Raw genomic sequence first — 21,790 nt, forward strand, 5'->3', positions numbered from 1 at the left:
ACTAGATTATTTTATGGAATCTAAGAGTTTTAGTTTAGTTTTGATGACTTTTCTAGCCCTAACACCATATCCTCTGCAAAAGAAAAATTTTACTTAAATTGATACCATTTAAAAATTCAATTTTAAATTAGGACAAAAATAAATAAATTTTATATTTTAAAAATAACTTCTTACCTTTTATTGCAGCCATTTCTCCCCTTGTCTGATAGTGCTGTTATATATGATTCAGATGAAAGTATTCATAGTGATGAAGAAGAAGATGATGCTTTTTTTTCAGATATACAAATCCAGGAACACCAAGATCCAAATTCCTATAGGTAAATAAGACTTTTTTTCCTGGCATTTCCTTATTTCCTTAGTAGAAAATCCTCATGTTATTAACTTTAAGTAACATTATTAAGATGAATATGTGTAAGAACTGAGTTAAATTTTCAGAATAGGAATTCTTTTCCTTTGAGCTAAATTTCCAGATGGTAGAATATTTCCTTCACTCCAGTTTCAAAGAATACCTTTCATACAGAGGAAAAACATAATTTTTAGTGATAAAATATATTTATGTATTGATGTGCTATTAGAACTTAACTGGATTACATGTGACTGTATAGTGAATATTTTTCTACTATGTAATTTTCAGATACTGCAAGTGTGATTATCGTTGCATATCTCTTCTTTTCAGACACTACAAAAGTGTGATATTTGTATGGTAAAAATCAATAACACCCTTTTTTTCTGGGTTGGAAATAGGGCTAAATAATTGACAAGGAACATTATTATGCTTCTCCACTCCAAGTTTTCTCCCTCACAGATTCCTCTGTAGAAATTCATTTGGATAAAAAAATGCAGATACCTCCCTTTCCTCCAGGTTGGGCCTTTCCCCTGGACCAAACCCCTTTAGCTAATCTGCCAGTAATTATATCCTTAGTTGTCGTATATCTCTGGAGAGAGTTAGGTTTGCACAGTGCAAATAGCTTACAGCAATAGAATGTAATATATGTTTGTGGCATCTGGGTTTTGTTTAGCTCTGTATTAGTTCTTAAGTTATCAGTTCATTTAATATTTCTATCTTCCAGTTTCTTTAAAGAGTAAAGAAAGAACATGATTTTATTTTTCAATTAAGGAAAATATTTTTTTGTCCCCCTGAACAGCTGGACTCTCCTTCATTTGACAATGGTTAAACTAGCACTTCACAATATCAGGAATTTCTTTCCTATTGCTGGATTAGAATTCTCTGGTGAGTTTGGAATTTGAAAATTAATGTTATTTAATTGTAATGGATTACCATCAAGGTTCCTGTTTTACAAAATTTATATATAAAAGGGCAGTTGGTACTAAAAAAGAAATTCTGCATTGGAGATTTTATGAGGTCTTGTTTATTTTAAGCTCCAGTCTATCATTTTAAGTGATAGCAAGAATCATTGTCTACCGAGAATGTTGAAAGAACAGGAAACCTAGACATTTTCTAAGCTCATTTTAAAAAGCTGGCTTTTTGTTTTGTTGAAAGCAGTAAGAAACCAAATGGCATTAGATTAACATTTCCTAATTTGTATTTGACTTATTTGTATTTTCGGAAGTCTTGGTTTAAGAATTCAGATTTTTTTAAATGTGCATGATGACCAATATCTTTAATCAAAATAAAATTATATATTCTGTCACCTTTTAGAGCTGCCTGTAACGTCACCATTAGGTCTTGCTGTAATTAAAAACTTGGAGAACTGGGAACAGATCTTACAGGAAAAAATGGATCAATTTGAAGGTCCACCTCCTAACTACATCAACACATACCCCACTGACCTTTCAGTAGGAGCTGGACCAGCTATTCTTCGAAATAAAGCAATGCTAGAACCTGAAAATACTCCATTCAAGTAAGAAAGCAATTTATAATGCTGATGTGAGTGTAGCTTGATTTGAGTTTTATGGAAAGCAATTTGACAAAATATATCAGGAGCCTTCAAAATGTTCATTACTTTTGAACTTGCAAAAGTATTTCCAGCAGTAAACTCTAAGGATAACATCAGAAATCTGGATTTCCATTATTTTTCCCACTATTACCTCTAATTCAACAGACATTTTATTAACTTCTGTATTTTTGTTGTTATTTTAAGAACTCTTACAGAAATATTGAGGAGATAATTATCTGTATATGTAAACAAAGTGAGACTGATATTTTTTCAGTAATTTAGCAGTATACACATTGAGGTTTTTTATTAGTGTTTTGATTGACTGCCTGCCTATCTAAGCCCCTTTTGATAACAGCTTGCCTTTTTTTAAGAAAACTAGCCATGGTTAAGAGTACTGCTCATAAGCTTGAATGAGCCAGGCTTTCTACTCTGTTTGTAAATTAAATCTATGAGTTTATAATCTAAAGTATCATTTAGAAATAGAATAATAAGAGATTCATTTGACCGTCACCTCAGCCTATTCATTCTGAGAGCCTGTAATTAATTGCTATAAGAAGGGATGATTTTTAAGAGAACTAAAAAAAAAAAAAAGTGAAATAAATTGAGAAATTTTCTTCTGCTTAATGCTGTATCTTTTCGGCAGTATATTATGGACGGTTTCTTTAAAAGGTACCTACAAATAGGAAACATTTTCTATGCACTAAAATAGTGTGATGTGTGAATTTTTTTTAATAGATCTCGTGAGTCTTCCGCACTTCCAGTCAAACGTCTTTGGCATTTCCTCGTTAAACAAGAAGTCCTTCAAGAGACATTTATTAGATATATTTTCACTAAGAAAAGGAAACAGAGTGAGGTATTTGGAGAAATGTATTTTTTAAAATTTCTAATGAAGTAACTACTTGATTTATTTTGAAATTTTCTTTTTGGTTGGAACTTTATCTTTTATATATCATGGGTAATAGTCAATGTTTGTTGAGCTACAGTGAACTTCTTTTGAAATAAAATCTTAAATTTTCATTTCATAACAATGAAACCACATAGGTCTCTTGATAAATCATGTATAATTAAATGGCCATTGGTACCTCCTTTGTAGTATTTGACATTGGGATTACATCTAAATAAACATTGTGATGAATGCTGTCTGAGGGGTTTAAAATATAAATGAGTATTCTCTGCAATATAGATTTATGAATACCATTCAATAAAAAATACAACCTTTAAAAGCATTTTATTTTTTAGCATCTAGAAATGAACAGGATAAACTTGTAAAGTGACAAATTCAGGATAGTTTTGTGAGAGACTGCAGAAATACCAAATACAAGATGAAGGAAGATTGTTTTTACATAGCAATGCAGAAGTTCATGGTGTGGTGATTTTTAAGCTAAATATAAATTAGTGTTATAATCATTCGTGGTTCAAGAAGAATCAGGAATTTGGGAAGCTAGCACTTTTAGATACTTAAAATGACCTCTTCCCTTCCAAAATGAGGGTTACACAGACCCATTAAGTCCTTTGGGGGCCATTTAAATGGGGTGATAGGCAATTTAAAGTGTTCAGAGTAGTACGTCAAATGTTATTAAAGATTTGGCAACCAAAATCTCTGGGAAAAGAAAAATGAATTATATTTTACTCAGAGAAGTGAAAACCAAGAGAAGACAGTCCACATAGCTCAATTTCCCACAGTAAAATATAGAGGTGCTGTTTTTCCCCCTAACCTAGGGTAGCAGAATCTGCTATACTCTTTCTTTTCAGTAATCACCAACTTACTTGGATGGTAGTTGTGTTCAGCACTAGTGATTAGTCAGTTATCTTCTCTACGGATTTAAAAATTATGTACTTAAATGGGGAAGTGGGGGAATAGACTAAAGGAATTTCTTTTGAGTTCTTTTTGGTAACAGAAGACCACAGTGGTATTGAAATTATTGATATAGGGGTTGTTAGGGAAATCACAGGGTCAAATTCTGTTCATCTTCCATTTAAGCCACTGTTTACAGCATTTCCTATAGTGATTCTGAGTCCAAATTCTATGAAATTAGATACAGAGATCTAAGAAAGATACTTGCTGTATTTAGGGCTCTGTGTATTCACTTAAAGGCAGTTCATTGAAGGATAGATTTTCTGTGTGTTTAGTTCTTTGAATTATTAAGCTTACTGATTTATTGAAGATGTTTTAACTATTCATGATGCTTGTAGCCATTTGTATTGGATGAATTGTCAGAGCCTTAGAGTGCCATGGGAAGCCAAGTATCTAGATTTCTCAGACCCTCAAACTTGTCTTGCCTTTCAGGATCTTCTCTCTCCTCTCTAGTTTTTCCCCTTCTCTTCCTTGACTCAGTCTCTCCCTCTTTCTGCACCTTAGTCTCCCTCTGTTATGGCCCTCAGTCTCTGAGCTCTTGGGATAAGCAGGCAGGCTGAGTGGTCTCTTGTATTTTTCTTCCAGCAGAGTCCCCATGAGCAGGGAGGCCTGCAGAGTTAAATTGAACATTTATTAAAATTCTATATAAGCATTGGTTGGCTCCAGAGAAGAGAAGTCATGGCTGGGGTTAGGGTGCAAAGAATTGTTATTATGTAATATTTTATACCTTTTTAATTTTGAATCACTAAATGAACTTACTGTCTTGTCCAGTGCCATCCAATAGAGCTTCCTATGACAATGGAAATCTTTGTGAAAATATTTATCTGTCCAATGCAATAGTCACTAACTACACATTAGTGTATTGAAATGTGGCTAGTGAGATTGAATAACTGCTTTTAAAATTTTGTTTAATTTTAATTAATCTAAAGTTAAATAAGCACACATGGTTATGACTACTTTATTGAACAGTGCAGATCTGCTAAAATTTGTTTTTAAGAAAAACAATTATGAAAAAAATTTATAGCTGTTAAGACAAAATTTAAAACTGATTACTAAGCTCAGAAATATGCAAAATATAGTAAAACTACCCTATCTAATGAGAGTACTTTATAATTCTTTAAACAGCATTTTCATAATTAATAAATTTGGCAAATTCAACACATTAGTGAAATTCATAAAGTAATCCTAAAAATGCTAAAATTTTTGGCTAATTTTTAAACATTTTAAAAAGGAAAATTCTGGGAAATGCTGAAACTTTGGATATAGTCATAATGTGTTTTTACTCACTGAATATATTAAAGATGGATATTTCACAAAACAATAAATTTGACAAACGTAGCTAATTGATTAAACAGATGCTGCTCTTTTTTTTTTGACACCTTTAAAGCTTTATACAGGGTGAATTCTCACTTCCCCTGCAAGTATTGCTGTATGAATAAAGGATTTTTATGAATAACATCTCTAGCATGAGTTGTCTGGCACTCCCCCAAGGGGCTTCATCCTCTAATGACCTTTGTCTCTATCAGTTGGAGCAGTGAATGAAGGCTCTTCTTAACCATTCCACACATTTACCACTCCATCCCCGCATTCTCCTGGGCGCTGCCTTGTCAGTCACTAAAGGCCTACTCAGAGAATATGAGTGGCCCTTTGTGTAAAAGTGATACAGTTTCTTCAAGAAGTAGGAGGAGGAGTTTATTGCTCTGATCAAACCTTCCCAAGTTTCCACAGCAGAGCAGAAATATTGCTTCTGTCACATATCCCTTATGATCCTGTCATCTGTCATCAACCAGGAGCAAATTATTTGTATAATTTCTTTCCCTGCCTGATTTTATCAAACATTTATCTACTTATAAGAGAAAAATCATGTGATTATAGTAAAGGATTATATCCCTTCAAGTAAGAGTGAAATAATTAGTTTAGATTAGAACTTTAAGTTACATGTGTGGTATATAAATAATTAATATTTATTTTGAACTAGCTTTTATGTTTTTGTGTGTAGTAGCCACAGTAATGTTAATTTTGCCCTTTTTGGTGTTGTTTATCGATGACATCAGTTTTAATCAAATTAATTTTTCTTCATTTTGTACTTTTTAAAGGAAAACTTACATATTCATTTTTACCATCTTTCAGTGATGAAGTGGCCATTTCACCATGAAGTTTTTCATTCTCTTTATAATTTCCTTTCATGCATGTGTTTTGTGTTTGTGACTGTGTGGTGTTATTTAGTCTGTAGAAGAACATGTGGAGCAGGTCAAACAAAACTGCATAGCAGAAGATTCCCACATCAAGGTAGTATTAAAAGCCCTTGTATCTAGCTCATTCTTTAAAGTTCAAGGAGCTAACCCTTATCTCTAATACTAACCTGCCCAACTGGCTAACCAGAGTTTGCATTACTCTCACACACCATGGTGACAAAGGGCAGGAGATGCTCTACTGTGTCTGATTTGCTCTTCCTTGCTGTTGTTCTCTTTCTTGCTCCCTGTTCCGTCTTCATCTCTGTCACTTTTCCCACCATTGTTCTTGAACATAGTGGTTTTGGCTTTCCTCCTTGATTCTGCCTCTGACCCCAGGTCATTGCTCCTTCCTCTCATCTATCTCCCTCGTTCCTTTCTAATTATTCTTTACAATCTCTCCTTATTCCTATCTCATCACCTTTATTTAAATGTGTTTCATCTCATGTGGCTCCTTTGTCTTTCCAACTATAGTATCTTTTTCCTCCACTCTGTGCCTATTATTGCATATACATTCTTACTGCGGTATCTTTGCCCATTTTCAGAAGAGATGAGAGACATATTGCTGTTATAAGTTACTAATGAAAACTATGTTACTATCTTTTGTGACAGTTAATCAGAATCCTGTAATCACAATGTGAAATCTTTGTAATTGGGGTACTTATAGGTATCAGAGATCAGCAGATTTTTCTGAAATTCATTTTCAACACACAAAGTTATTGGCACCTTTTTTCTTGCTGCTGCTTATCCTTTTAAATTTTATGGGATGTGCATATCTCTATGTAGAATTACACTGCATCAACTACTGAAACTGCTGACAAATGTTTCGTAGGTTGAAGCAGATCTGGGCTATCCAGGTGGAAAGGCAAAAGTCATTCATAAGGAATCAGATATGATCATGGCATTTTCGGTTAATAAGGTAAGAAGCTTTAGTATTACAATGGATGTACTTTTTATGAAAATGCTTAAATCATTGACTCTGCCTTGCTTTACAGGCAAACTGTAATGAAATAGTCTTGGCTTCAACTCATGATGTACAAGAACTCGATGTTACTTCTCTGTTGGCCTGTCAGTCATATATTTGGATTGGAGAAGAATATGACAGAGAATCTAAAAGGTTTGTTTTTACTATATGGTCGATTTTAAATGTAGTTTTCCTCTGAAAGAACCCACTAAAGGTTTATGCACATGATTTTAATTATCTTGAGAGTATAAATGTCTCTTTCCCTTCGTTTGTGTAGGAGACAAACATAATTGGTTTAGCTGCCAATAAAAGGCTTTGCCTATATTGATGAAAAAATTACTCACACTTCTTTCATTAGAACCCTGAACTGTTCATAGTATTTGAATCAGAGTAATCCCTGACACCGGGGATTCTTAAATTTTATTTTATTTTTATTAGAGAAGTGGTGGGTTTACAGAACAATCATGCATAAAATACAGGATTCCCGCATACCAACCTATTATTAACACCTTGCATTTGGTGTGGTACATTGGTTACAATTGATGGAAGCACATTTTTGTAATTGTACTATTAACCATAGTCCATGGTTTAACTTAGGGTTCACTGTATAGTGCAGTTCCATGGATTTTTAAAAAATTTTTATTCTGTTACCATATATACAACCTAACAATTCCCCTTTTAACCACATTCAGCTACATATTTTAGTGTGTTGATTATACTTACTATTTTGCGCTACCATCATCACCATCCATTACCAAAACATTTCCATCCTAACAGATAGGAACCCTGTACATCTTAAGCCTTAACTCCCTATTGTCTATTCCCACCCTATCCCTTGGTAACCTATATTCTAGATTCTGAGTCTATGGGTTTGCTTATTCTAATTATTTCATATCAGTGAGATAATATAATATGTCCTTTTGTGTCTGGCTTATTTTACTCAACATGATGTCATCAAGGTTCGTCCGTGTTGTTGCATATATCAGCACTTCATTCCTTTTTATGGCTTAATAATATTCCATTGTATGAATATACCACATTTTATTTATTCATTCATCAGTTGATGGACACTTAGATTGCTTCCATCTTTTGGCAATTGTGTATAATGCACAATTGTATACAAATATATATTCAAGTCCCTGCTTTCAGTTCTTTTGGGTATATACCTAGAAGTGGTATTTTGACATTTAATCCCAAAGAAGTGTCAGGAATTATGCAATAGTCAATAAATTCAGTTAATCTGGATAATTAAAAGAAAATTAATTTACATAATTAATTGAATGAATTAATAAGTCCCATATTTACTGAGTAATTTTGCATTGTTTCCTCTTGATTACCTCCTTATAAGCATAACTCTTTTTACAAATAAAAATGTAGACTATTCAATAAAGCTGTGGACACTGCACTAAGAATGTTTTACAACACTTTGCTGTTATGCAGTTTCTCCTCCATGTTTGTTCTCCCTCTTGCTTTCCTCCAGACTCTTGTGTGTGGGAATGGTGTTATGATAGCTTGTCTCCTTGTTTTGTTGACTTCTCTCGTTTGTTTGCATTTAATATAACTAGGCTTCTCTATCACACTTCAGGGTAGATGTAACTATGTAATATGATATATTCCATTATAAAAATTACTTTGACATTTTATGTGATGGTAAATTAATTAGTACTCTAAGAAACCCTTAAACTTTGAATATTTATAAAATGTATTACTTTGATGCATGGGGTTTTCTGTTGTTGAAGAAAAAATCTTTTACACTATACATGATAAAAGAAACCGTTAAATACTTCAAAATAAACACTTGTTTCAACTTATACAGCAATGAAGTTTCCTCCTAACAACATTTGGCTAAATTTATGGTTTGCCTAAAAGGAAAAAGTTATGGACCTAGAAACCAGTATTAAAATTTTCTATGATTAGGACCTGTACCTAAGTTTTTCTCATGGATATTTATTCAGTTTTTTTTAAAATAAGGAATATCCTATAGGTAGTCTAATAAGCTGCATAATTGGAATTTGTGTTGAGAAAAATGGAACTTTCACAAGAACACACCAATGTTTTTCACAGTTCCGATGATATTGATTACCGTGGTTCCACTACAACTCTTTATCAACCCAGCGCAACAACTTCTTCAGCAAGTCAGGTGCCTCCACCTTCATCTCTGCCGTGGCTGGGCAGCGGACAGACTAGCACTGGAGCTAGCGTGGTATGTTATTTTTTATTAGGTATGGTTTCTGGATATAGGTGCCCTCAAAAATAAGTTGAAATCACTTTGACATACGAATGACCCTAAACATCAGGGGCAAAGACCATTAGATAACACCATAATAACACAGCTAACATTTATTGTGAGTTTCTTTTTGCCAGGTGCATGCTTACATCTCACAACAACCCTAGTGGTAGGTGCTATTATTGTTCCCCAGTTTCATTTTAGGTGAGCAAACTGAGACACAAAATGGTAAAGCAAGGTCAAAGAGGAATTCGTGTCTATTATAAATGTTTGAAAAGTGCATTATTAGTATTCTTGTTACTCTGGTGAAGGGTCCCTATTCTCATATTCTGCTCTGAAAAATCTGGAGATACTCCTGATTGTCCTCAGGGAGGGGCACTTGGGCAAGAGTCCCTTTACCAGCATATTAAGCTGCTTTGTCATCTCTCAGTCCACACAGGCCAAGGCTGCACCAGTAAGTGACTCTGCTTCCTCAACCTGTTCAGACAAGGGCTCTGTTAAGTGGTTCAAAAATAGCATATAAAAGGATCATTATTAGGTTTGACCTGAAGCATATCCTTCCTCATCTTTTCAGTGATGCACAAAATAAATTCATTTCTTTACTATATATTTTTAAAGCTTATGAAAAGGAATCTACATAATGTCAAGAGAATGACCTCGCACCCAGTCCACCAATACTGTAAGTATTTATGACCCGGGGATTGTGAGGGGCCTCTGGCATCTAGAGGTTGGTTTATAGAATGGAAAATACTGGAATGCTTTAACTTTTTAATTTCTTATTTCCTCCTTTTCCTTTTGTGTTTCAGATCTTACAGGAGCTCAGGATGGCAGTGTACGAATGTTTGAATGGACACGACCTCAGCAACTTGTATGCTTCCGCCAAGCAGGCAATGCGAGAGTTACCAGATTATATTTTAATTCACAAGGCAACAAGGTTAGTTTTTTTTTTTTTTTTGGGGGGGGGGGGGCGGGGTTACTGCTAAAGTCATCTGGAAATAATTCTGGATATTTATGAGTAAATGATTAGAAGAACAAATTCAGTGACCCTGGGTGTAAGCTGAGCAGGCAGTTTGTTGGTGTCTGTTTATATACCCCCCTTTTCTCCCTATAGTAGCATAAAGCACATAATTTATTATGGATTAGTTAATCATCCACTTAGAGATTTGAAATACTCTGAGTGTAAAGAAGTCTGCCTCTGTTGAGAGTGCTGAGGTACCTAGAAGCTCAAGTCAAGCTCTTGAGAGAAATCTTCCATCCTAACTAAATTCTGTCACAGACGGCTGGAGGAAAACAACGGAATGGGTGTGGAAAGGTGGCAGGGCATTTGTCCTACTTGGACATTCTTAGGAACTACAGCAACAGAACCATAGCTGGCAGTGTTTGTTAAGTTGGGTCTGAGTGACTCTCCTTTCCATAAATTTTTTTTACCTTTTATATGAGTACTAAGAAGCCGTGTTTAATATTGGCTCTTACATTCTTATAGTGTGGTGTTGCAGATGGAGAGGGCTTTCTGAGTATCTGGCAAGTAAACCAAACTGCATCAAATCCTAAACCTTACATGGTAAGTGTCATTCAGAGCACATACAATAGCCACTTTGTTTATGAAATGTCTGTTTCAGTCAGTGAACCTCAGTGAGGTGTCTGTTGGAAAAGGGACAGTTCTGTCCAGCAACCACAGCCCAGCAGTACCCATCTTTGCCCTTGTTTTAAAAGACTTAAATCACAGGAAAACAAACACAAAACTCGCTTTTAGCTTTACCATTGTATTTGAAAAAATATCAGGGCTTTCCCTGTGTGTGGCCCTAGTTAGGATGAATTTTTTTTATCAAAGAATATAACATATATACATAAAAGTGATAACTTTCCAAGTGCAATTTAACAAGTAGTTACAGAGCAAATTTCAAAGAATCTTCTAGGTTACAATTCCACAGTTTCAGTTATTTCCTTATTATGAAACATACATAATATATATACAAAAAGGTACTATCTTCCAAAGCATGATTTAACTAGTAGGTATATAGGAAATTTCCAAAGTTATTATGGGTTATAGTACCATAGTTTCAGTCATTTCCTTACTGTGAAATCTAACACATATACAAAAAGGTATAAGTTTCAAATGACAATTTAACAAGTAGCTATATAACAAATTTCAAAGGATGTTATAGTTACAGTCCCACCATTTCAATTTTTTCCTTCTAACTATTCTAATTCCCTAGCAACTAAGGAAAAGAAAATTATATAAAGATTCAGCATTCATAATCCTTTGTTAAATTCCATCTTGTCTGTTGCTACCCGTTCCTCTAATCACTTTCCAATCTTCAGGAATGTCTAGACAGTGACCACCCTAACTTGTTTTTGTTGAAAAGGGGCGTTAACCTTATAAACAAAGGGACACATTTAGTTGATGTTCTTGAAGAGGCTATTGCCTCTGGGTTTTGGAACTTAGCTGGCATAGGTGCACTCTGAAGGATTTAAGTTTCTGACAAATTGAGTGAAACTTTTATAACTTTTATAGAATATGGTATTCCTATTAATTTTTCCCTTGTACCCTTCTGTTGTCAACTCTCTGTGCCGCTGTCATACCTTAGAAGTGTATCATGCAAGCACAGGATGAATTTTTATTATACTTTTATCCATATTGAAAACTGTTTAACTCCTTAATGGTGGAGTTTTGTAGTGATTTATTTTAGATACCTATATTACATGCAGGTTCTGTTACAAGAATTTTGCTTACTAGATTTTAAAATAAGCAATCTCAGTAGGTACTTTCGCAATCTCAGTAGGTACTTTCATTAATCCAAATCATATTAAAATGTTTGCTGATGCAGACAAGCATATTCCCATGGCAGGGAGGGGGTGGCGGTTATCTATGCAGAGCCTCTGGCTCCATATATTTTGAATCTCTAAGGTCTAGATCACCCAAATACTTATTGTTTTTCTTTTCTAGACTATATACATGTTCTTAATTATATATAAAAGACAAGTATTTCCCTTAAATTACAGCACTACTGTATCTTTAAAAAAGTCTTTATAGAAATGGATATAATTTTAAATTTTTCCTTTTGCCTTCAATGAGATATGGCATGCTAATTCCAGACAGATAAATGTCTTGTGTTATTTTGAAATACCCTGATATCCTCCTTCTAGGTCTTTACCTACAAATTTCTATTTATCTACCTGGTCCAACAAGAAGAGTTATTCCTGGTTCAGTAAATGATTTCTCACATATTTGAACATACTTAGGCGCCTTCTGGGGCAGCCTTAGACCTGTGATTGTTTGCAGGATGCTTTTGACCATTTCTTTATTACTGCCTTAGCGCTTTGCCTGGAGTAGGGCCAGGGAGCATAGAGGAGGTAGGGAAGGTGGATTATTTAGGTTACAGAGTTACTTTTTAAGTCCAGATAGACATGTAAGAATTTTTCTTCTTAGGTTGTTGATGTGTATTTTGATTAGACTTGAAATTTATATTACTATATAAAGTTTAAAAAATGTACTTGAGGTCCTTAGCACTAAAATTCTTTTGGGCCTCTTAATTAAATGGCTTGGGTGAGTTCACATACTTGTGATGTACTCCTTTTCCACATAATCTAAAACATAAAGGCTTTAATTCCATGTTTACACCAACTCTATTTTAAAACAATTTTGTATATTAACCAAATATGCAAATGACAGCTAATCTCTGAATATCACTTATTCTTTATTCTAGACTGAGTTTTTTAAAACGTCTTAGCTCATGAATATATTAGCAGAAATGTGTGTTTATACTGTGCCAAAGTTGATTGGATTTTTAATGACGTGTTGCGTTTTGTTTTCCTTAGAGTTGGCAGTGCCACAGTAAAGCCATGAGTGACTTTGCATTTATTACCTCTTCAAGTCTAGTTGCCACATCTGGACAATCCAATGACAATAGGTAAGTTCAAAGAGAAGCAAAATAAGAAATAATAAAATTTTAGGTAGAAAGGTATTCTTGCCATAAGTGTTCATTTCTGTGTGGTAAGGTATTCCCCTATCCCACCCCTGAAATACAAAAATTTTCTTTGGTACATAATTCTTATCTCAGAATTGTCTTCCTTACTGAAAAAAAAAAAATTACCCCTAATGTAATCGATCGATAAGCACATATACTTTTTATGTCAAAACTATTCAGTCCTTTTTTCATTGCTGCTAGTACTATCAGGTTCTTGAGGACTAACAAGCATTTGGCCTCTATCACTATCATTCTCAACATTCATCAGCAACACATGCCCTTGGATATCATCTTTCATTTCCCTGCAGTGGTTACCATCTGGGGAAATAGAAGCAGTTCCTTTTCAGAAAATCATAGTGCAATTTCCTGGGAGTGATGTTGGAAAAGAGGGCGTTGGAGAATGGAGAGACCAGTAGGACCGTGTGACACTCAACTATGTAGTTTGAAAAGGGTAAACTATTAGAAGAGAGAAAAACCCCCAGTCCTAGCCCCTGTCCCAGCAGAGTCAAAAAGATAGCAAGAGTCAATAAGTAAAAATATTTGACTTGAAGACAAAATTTGCCCCTAGTGATGACTTAGAACAATTGTTTATGATATGTTTTTGTTATTATTTAAGAAATGTATGCCTCTGGGACACATTGATATCACCTGGAAACAGCCTCATTCATGGTGAGTGAGTTAAGGTCTGTGGTTTTTAGTACACTATAGAAGACTACTTTCCTGGTTTTATTTCAATTAGTGAATCAAGTGAGTGTTTATTCATGTATTGAGAATGGAGAAATGTTTAGACTGATTGAAAGTTCTAAGGTTAATTAGAATGTCTGGCTACCTTGCTGAGGTAAATATATAATATCATAGAAATCCAACTAGCCTAGAATAATCTTTACCTTTTATTCTAACCAGACAATGTGGTGTGGAAGGTGGCACTAGCTACTAACAAGGCTGTTTAAGAAATTAGTTGCAAGGTATTCATCAACCTCAATAGAAATGAGATAATATTTTTAAAAAATGAAACATAACCATAAAATAAAACAAAGGTTAACATAATATGAACCATACCATTTAAATATTATTCCTTTTAAGACAGTATTTGCCAAACTGATGTTCTGAAGGTCTCGCTTCCACATAGTACCACCCAAAAAAAGTCCTCACTGCTCAAATAAGCAAAATTAAGTAGTTTTTTTATAGAAAGATTTCTGTCTTAATATACTGATTTGCGTTTTGAAAGATGTAGTTATTTCCTAATTGTATATTGACCACAGAAATTTTTTCTGGGAGCAACTATTAATGTCGCAAAAGATTTGCCTAATATTCATTTAAAGCTTTAATCATATTAAAATACAAAGAATCCCTAGAAAGATAGCCCCTTAAATTGCAATGGGTCATTTTCACATTAATGCGATTGGGCGTCAGGTACTTACCTGAGAAGAATGATTGATGAGGGTATGTATGGGACAGCACTGGTCACTAGTGGGTTTTAATGAGGTAGCTGAATGCATCAGTGAGAAGCTTGGTGTTCGCTGCACTTTTGCTTCATACTTACAAGATAGTACAACTTTGGGCTTAACATTTAAACTTCCTGTTTTTCTGTGTGTACTTTTTTTTCAGATTGAGATTATAGCTAAAAAAAAAATTGTTATTGCGCAGCATCTTTCTTTGTCTTTTAGTCCTGTGACTACAAAAATTCAATGACTTAATGTAAGTGTACCTTGGAAACTGAAAATAGGTCACAGTAATTTCTATATTATTTAGAATATGAATTTAAACATCACAATTATAAAGAAGAAATTGTTTTGGGAAAGATTCTTAATGTTTTTTTCCTTCAGGTTTCACATGCCATGATCATGGTGCCACTGTACTTCAGTATGCACCAAAACAGCAGCTCCTAATCTCTGGAGGTAGGAAAGGATGTGTCTGCATTTTTGACATCAGACAGAGACAGCTGATTCACACATTCCAGGCCCATGACTCAGCGATTAAGGCTTTGGCTCTCGGTCCCTGTGAGGAATATTTTACTACAGGTTCAGCAGAAGGTAACATAAAGGTGAGTCAGTACAAGAGGTTAGAGTGTGTTAAGACTGACTGAAAAATTAAAAATACCCACTCTTTAAGAGGAGGGAATGGAGTAAAGCCTTGTGGAGCTATAGAATGTAAATGTCTCCTGACACCCTGCCTCCACTCCACCCCCCACTTCCTTGTGGCTCTTTCTAAACTGTTATTGTCTCAAAAACCAGATAATCAAACTCAGTAGACTTCAGGTCATTAGAAAGTCTTAAAGAACTCTGCTCTGAGTAAAGTACATGATTTAATTAATGCCTGGATTTTTTGGGTGATATCAGTTTGATGCCTCAGAACCTTTTCCATCCTGTCCTAGCTCCAGCTCCAGCTCCAGTGCTTGACTGTTTTGGATAGTTGAGATGAGGTTTCCAGATAAGTACGATGGTACTGGACTTCTTTTATGTTGCTACAGGGGCTAGCTTAGCATTAGGAACATATTTATTTGAATTTGAGATGGGATACATACAGTTAATACGAAACTAGAAGAGGAAGTGAAGAGAGAAATTGGAAAGAAGGGACCATGAAGTATAAGGACAGTATCCTGGATGGTATTATTATTACCAACTCGATAAGCTGTTGTTGGGAAAGAGGCTGTGGATGGAAAGGTTAGTCTTTAATGAGATCATTTGGGCCAGTGGCACAGAAGTAAGGGCCATGTATTTGTTTTTGGTGTCTCTGTTTTTAATGACTTAAGGTTTTTATTTTCACTCTTTGATTTTCTTTTAAACTAGGTTTGGAGATTGACAGGCCATGGCCTAATTCATTCATTTAAAAATGAACATGCTAAGCAGTCCATTTTCAGAAACATCGGAGCTGGAGTCATGCAGATTGACATCATCCAGGGAAACAGGATCTTCTCCTGTGGTGCAGATGGCACACTGAAAACGAGGGTTTTACCTAATTCTTTTAACATCCCTAATAGAATTCTTGACATTCTATAGACTTAGAGGTGGGGGCTTTACTTTTTATATACATTTCAGTTTAAAAAACAAAACACACACTGCAGTAATTATTAGGCATTATGGAAGAAAACCAATTCTGCATTCCAAGCAGTTGTTAACTCTAAAAATACAGAGAATCTCTGTAGATCTGAGTCTGATCCAGGCAGTGGTGTTATGTGGAGCACCACCCATACGGGTTGATAAAATGTGCATGTACTTTGTTATAATGCTGACATACTGAAAAATCAAACCTCTTATTGTATGAAAGTTAGCTGTTCTTTACAGCGTTTAGCAAACCTGATTCAGAAAACATTTGCGCTTAGGGATTAGCATATTAGTAATAAGTAACAAGAAGGACTTTTATACCAAATTTAGAAAGAAAAATGTTGCTGATTCAGGTTTTTCTTCCTGTTCTTACCCGTTTGGTTGAAGCATGCCTGCCATTTCCTTCTTTGTTGAATGAGGGATAGTCATAAGGTAGAAGCAGCTGTAAACAACCAGAAAAACTTTCTTAGCTATGGAGCAGTGTGCAGTGACCAGTCCTCTGCTGGGAAAGGTCATTTACATTCTTTCCTGCTGAATATTTTTCCTGTTAGTGTTTATACTGAGCTAGTACTGTAACTTGCAAATGAGCGCAAATTTAAATGCAATGTTTTCCTCATGATTCGCACATTCACATTTTTTGAACTGCTAGTTTTTCTATTTAAATACTTGCCTTCGTGTTGGAATGTAACACATGAACATATTTGTAGTGAACCAAAACATAACTTCTTAGTCCAACTTAGTACTTTTTCTTTTGATGTATTCAAGGTTAAACACCTACATTTTAAGGTTATGTTGAAACTACACCAATAGAGCATTTCATATTGTAATTAAAATGAATGTTAGGCTTTTTGTGGCCAATTAATAGTTGGTAAGATTTGTGATATTATTTATTACCACAGCCTGTTGTATAAACTATGCAGAGTTAAATATTATTTGCTTGTAAAATATTAGCCAATGTCATATTTTGATGTATTTCCTTGGTTGTCACCAAAAATATGTTCTTGAAATATTGAAACCAATGTCTGTGTGTTAAATGTTAACCAGCAAATTGTCTCATCATGTTTATGAAGATGTTTAATGCCTGTGCAGAAAATAGTAAAATATAATGGCATAAAAACACCTTTCTCTGAAGGTGATGTGATGTCCAAGTGTGAAATCCATATGTAAATGAAAAATAAATGTTATTTGTTAAAGTTTTACATTAGTCTATTTAAATAGACTGGTCTAGCATTCTCTGGTATTATTTTTAATGGTTGAGATCATTTTCAATTTGATAAAATATTTATCTCTTTGAATAAATTGTCTAATAGGTTAGAAAGTCTCATTCACAAATGTTTATATACCAGAAACAATTTGTTTTAGTTTCCTCGGCTGCTCAAGCAAATACCACGGGTTGACTTAAACAATGGGAATTTATCAGCTTACGGTTTTGAAGCTAAGAGAAAGTTCAAGTTAATTAGGGTGTCATCAAGATGATGCTTTCTTCACAAACACTGGAGTTCTGGGGCTGGCTGCCAGTGATCCTGGTTTCTGGGCTCCTCTGTCATGGTGACCCTTCTCTTCCAGGTTGCTTTCACCTTCAGCTCTTGTTTCCTGGGGCTCTATTTGTCTGAATTTCATTTCTCTTATAAAGGACTCCAATAATGGGATTAATACTCATCCTGATTGAGTTGGGACACACCTTAACTGTAGTAACCTCATCTAAAGGTCCTACTAAAATGGGTTCACACCCATACGAACAAGAATGGATTAAGTGTAAGAACGTGGTTTTCTGGAGTACATACAGCTCCAAACCTTTCCAGGAAATACGGTGGTATTGTGGTGAACAAGACAGAAAAGGCACTCAGTGTTGAGATTTGGTTGGGTAAGAACTAGTCTCACTGCTGTTTTTGGCGCTGGCACTGGTAAAGGAGCTATTAGGAATAGTGCTTATTTGGAGTGGTGAGGGAAAGAGGAGGGACGGTGATTGAATACGTAGGAAAACAAATTTGACAAAAACAGCAAACACGTATGTAACTTACCACAATTTAGTAGACAGTGTGCCTCCTAGTTGGCATTCCATCATTGTTTATAGTCTACTAAAATAATGATAGCTGATTCAGTGAGAATCTACAATAGAATTTTTTAATGTTTAAAATGGAACATTTTGTTATATATATATATATATATCTCCACAGTAAAGAGTTTTTAATAACATTTCAACACAATTCAATTTTTGTAAAAATAACAAAACCATGTGAAGGTACATGTTTGTATATATAATGAAAAAGGTACACCTGTGTGAAGGAGCATTTAACAAATAATCATCGTGGGGAAGATTTATTCACTGTCTATATCCTTGGGACCCCTATGACCAAGAGTAACTCCTTCATTGTAAAAGTACTTTACAGTTACCCGAGTGCATGGTCTCAAAAGCGTCCAGTAGCTGAAAAAATTAGGATTCTCACCCCCTAAAAATGAGGATACTAGAGGATCAGAGAATTACATAACTTACCCAAGGGTTATAGGAATGAAGAGAACAGAATTCAAGACTTGAACTTCCCATCTGGCATTGTTCCACAATTCCCTGCAGTGTGGAGCTATATAGGGCAACATTCCCAAGCGAAACAGGAAAATTAATAAGGGTGACTTCTTATAAACAATGTAGTTTAGGCACTAGGCTTAGCTGAGACTGTACTTTCATAAGGCGGAGGGACAGTATTCCTAAAGGTCACAGGATTTGGGCAAGTGCCCAGTTCTTTTCTGACACACTGGGGATATACTGGAAAAGATGCAACTGTTTTGTTTCTGCAGGAACACAAACTCTGGCGCCAGATTACCCAGGCTTAAATCCCAGTACTATCACTAGCTGTGTGACAAATTTTTTAGCTTCTGTGCCTCAGTTTCCTCACCTGTAAAATGGGGGTAGTAACAGTTCCTTCTTGTTAGGACTGTTGTGAGCCTTAGTGAGCTAGTACAGGTAAAGTACCTGGAACATTACCTCGCCTAAGTACTGAGCGTTTTTATAAGCTAGGAATTTGTCGGCTACAGGTTCTCGGGGGCCTGTGGCCAGTAAAACAGCCTAGCAACAAAAGGATCCTATAATAGAACATCTGCTAGCACTTGCTACACTGTTCCTGCCATCAAGACCATGACTTTCTTTTTTATTGGAAAAAAAATTAGAAAATGACAGTTAATAAGGGGCACAAAGAAACAGGGATATGCTAGCAGAAAGCACAATATAAAAAAAATGCTGCTGACTTAACTGATTAAGTGCATAAAATGTAACAGGCAGAAGGTCTGTTTTAAACAAAATTAAAAAGCTGTGTTTTTAAAATCTCCCCAAGTGAAATATATACACACCCACAAAAATGGTGTGTGAAGGAAAGCTGTCATACACAAGAAGTTGTAGCCTGAATTTCCTAAAGGAGCAGCTGTTGAAACAGTAATTAACACAACAGAACCAGCAACAGGTTTAACGATTTTAAAAACTCCTTCTTTAAATGCTGCATGGCACAAAGCTATATCCTATAAAGGACTGCCACACATGAAGGAAGAAGTCTGTAGGCTTTTAGCAAAAATGCTTTTCCAGAAAAGCAAATCAAAGCAACACTATCAGCAGCTCAGGAAGCTACAGCTAGACTTCAGAGCTACAACTTCTCATAGCTTTGCTAGAAAAGCTTAGTTATCTAGAACAGACTAAAATTTCAGGACAAAATAGGCATTTTAAACAATTCTTACTTTACTTCACTCATTTTAAGTTCTCTGTTTCTTTTCACCCCCACCCAGTAATTCGGTGTGATCCAGCAGAAGGACTGCTGCTTTTAGAATTGGCTATTTTACTTTCCTTTCTTTGGTGAGACTGTCATGGAGCCTGGATATTTCAGGCTCATAAGCATCCACAATCAGTGTCGCACTGTGGTTAAAAACTTAGTCATGGACTTGGTGAATTCGCCTTCCCAGAGCTGCTTTGTTCTACTAATACAGGTCAGCTTGAGGGTGTATTTGTCATCGAACCTTATGAGACTGGAGGACAGTTGCCAAATATCATCAGGATCCATCCCTGTAAGGTCCTTTCTGTGGGCCATGAGATGCTCTTCTCCTTGTTTGAGGTATAAATGGTCAGGATCCCCATATCACAAAATAGGGTGTGACACACAAAGCCAAAGCAGACTTGGAATCTGGAAAGGGCTGCGTGTAATCCCAAATCAAAGCTACTACGGCAAAACAAAACCAAACAAAAACATAGATCGTACATAAGGTGAGGTGACCAAAATTATACCAACATTCTCTACACATCTGTACTTTTCCAGAAGAATGTTTTTGGCAGAATCATCCAAAGAATTTTTCACAGCTTACCCATTCTACTTGTCAATTTTTTCAGGCTTATCAATCTTCCACTTATCCAACAAGCCACTGCAGCTACTGCCTGCCCCACTGCTGGGACCACAGCCAGTCCCCTCACCACCCCTTCTCCTGCCCTGTGCAAACACCACCTTGTCCATCTCTGCTTCTCCCTCCCCTCTGACTTCAAAAACAGAATTTTGAAACTAAAATTCAAAAATTCATAAATTTCTCTTTATGGTAGCTGCTGCCTGCTTTGAGTTCTTGCTTTACTGGGATCTGCCATGTGTCACCCTACTTTGTGTGTGTTTTTTAATTAATAGCCTTATTTTTTAGAATAGTTCTAGGCTACAAAATAATTGAGCGGATAGTACAGAGATCCCATTTATCTCCCCTACCCTGTCAAGAGTTTCCCCTATTATTAATATCTTGCATTAGTTTGATACATTTGTTACAGCTGATGAACCAATATTGATACATGATTAAAGCCCATAGTATTCACTAAAATTCACTCTGTGTTGTACAGTTCTGTGGGTTTTGACAAATGTCCAATGTCACATATCCACTATTACATATACAGAGTAGTTTCACTGTCTTAAAAATCCCCTGTGCTCCACCTATTCATCCTTCCCTCTCTTCTCCCCAAACCCATGGCAACCACTGACCTTTTTACTGTCTCTATAGCTTTGCATTTTCAAAAACCTCATGAAGTTGGAATCATACAGTATGTTGCCTTTTCAGACTGACTTCTTTCCCTAAGCAATATGCATTTAAGTTCCTCCATGTCTTCTTTGTAGCTTGATAGCTCATTTCTTTTTATTGCAAAATAGCATTCCATTGTATGGATGTACCACGGTTTGTTTAGTCACCTATCAAAGGGCACCTTGGTTGCTTCTAGTTTTTTGGAATTCATAAAGCTGCTATAAACATTCGTGTGCATGTTTTTGTGTGGACACCAATTTTCAACTCAATTGGATAAATATACTTAGGAGTGTGATTGCTGGATTGTATGATAAGAAACTGCCAAACTGGCTGTACTATTTTGTATTTCTACCAGCAGTGACTAAGCATTCTTGTTGCACTGCATCCTCACAGGCACTTGTATTGTCAAGTTTTTTGTGTAGAGGTATCTCATTTTTGTTTTGATTTTCAATTCCCTAGTGACTTATGAAGTTGAGCATCTTGTCATATGCTTATTTGTATGTGTGTGTGTATATATATACATAGGTACACATATACACATGCACTTTTTTTTTTTTTTTTTGCTGAGGTATCTGTTG

At 35.3% G+C, this 21,790-nt stretch overlaps 1 protein-coding gene and 1 pseudogene across 1 annotated transcript in view; one reads left to right on the top strand and one right to left on the bottom strand.

The window, feature by feature from the left end:
• DMXL2 (Dmx like 2) overlaps positions 1-17,386 on the top strand; it is a 251,856-nt gene extending 234,470 nt beyond the window's left edge. The window contains 15 exon segments of the mRNA XM_037833974.1: positions 187-317; positions 1,146-1,231; positions 1,661-1,862; positions 2,634-2,751; positions 5,980-6,042; positions 6,817-6,903; positions 6,980-7,101; positions 9,013-9,151; positions 9,794-9,854; positions 9,982-10,109; positions 10,659-10,736; positions 12,995-13,086; positions 13,760-13,812; positions 14,970-15,187; positions 15,933-17,386. Of these exon segments, the coding sequence (XP_037689902.1) occupies positions 187-317; positions 1,146-1,231; positions 1,661-1,862; positions 2,634-2,751; positions 5,980-6,042; positions 6,817-6,903; positions 6,980-7,101; positions 9,013-9,151; positions 9,794-9,854; positions 9,982-10,109; positions 10,659-10,736; positions 12,995-13,086; positions 13,760-13,812; positions 14,970-15,187; positions 15,933-16,142 (1,788 nt within the window). The 3' untranslated portion in view covers positions 16,143-17,386.
• Positions 17,387-20,000: 2,614 nt separating this feature from the next.
• Positions 20,001-21,790, bottom strand: part of LOC119532794 — a 53,755-nt pseudogene continuing 51,965 nt past the window's right edge.

Source organism: Choloepus didactylus, chromosome 4 (genome assembly GCF_015220235.1).
Source record: "Choloepus didactylus isolate mChoDid1 chromosome 4, mChoDid1.pri, whole genome shotgun sequence".
Taxonomy (NCBI): Eukaryota; Metazoa; Chordata; class Mammalia; order Pilosa; family Megalonychidae; genus Choloepus; species Choloepus didactylus.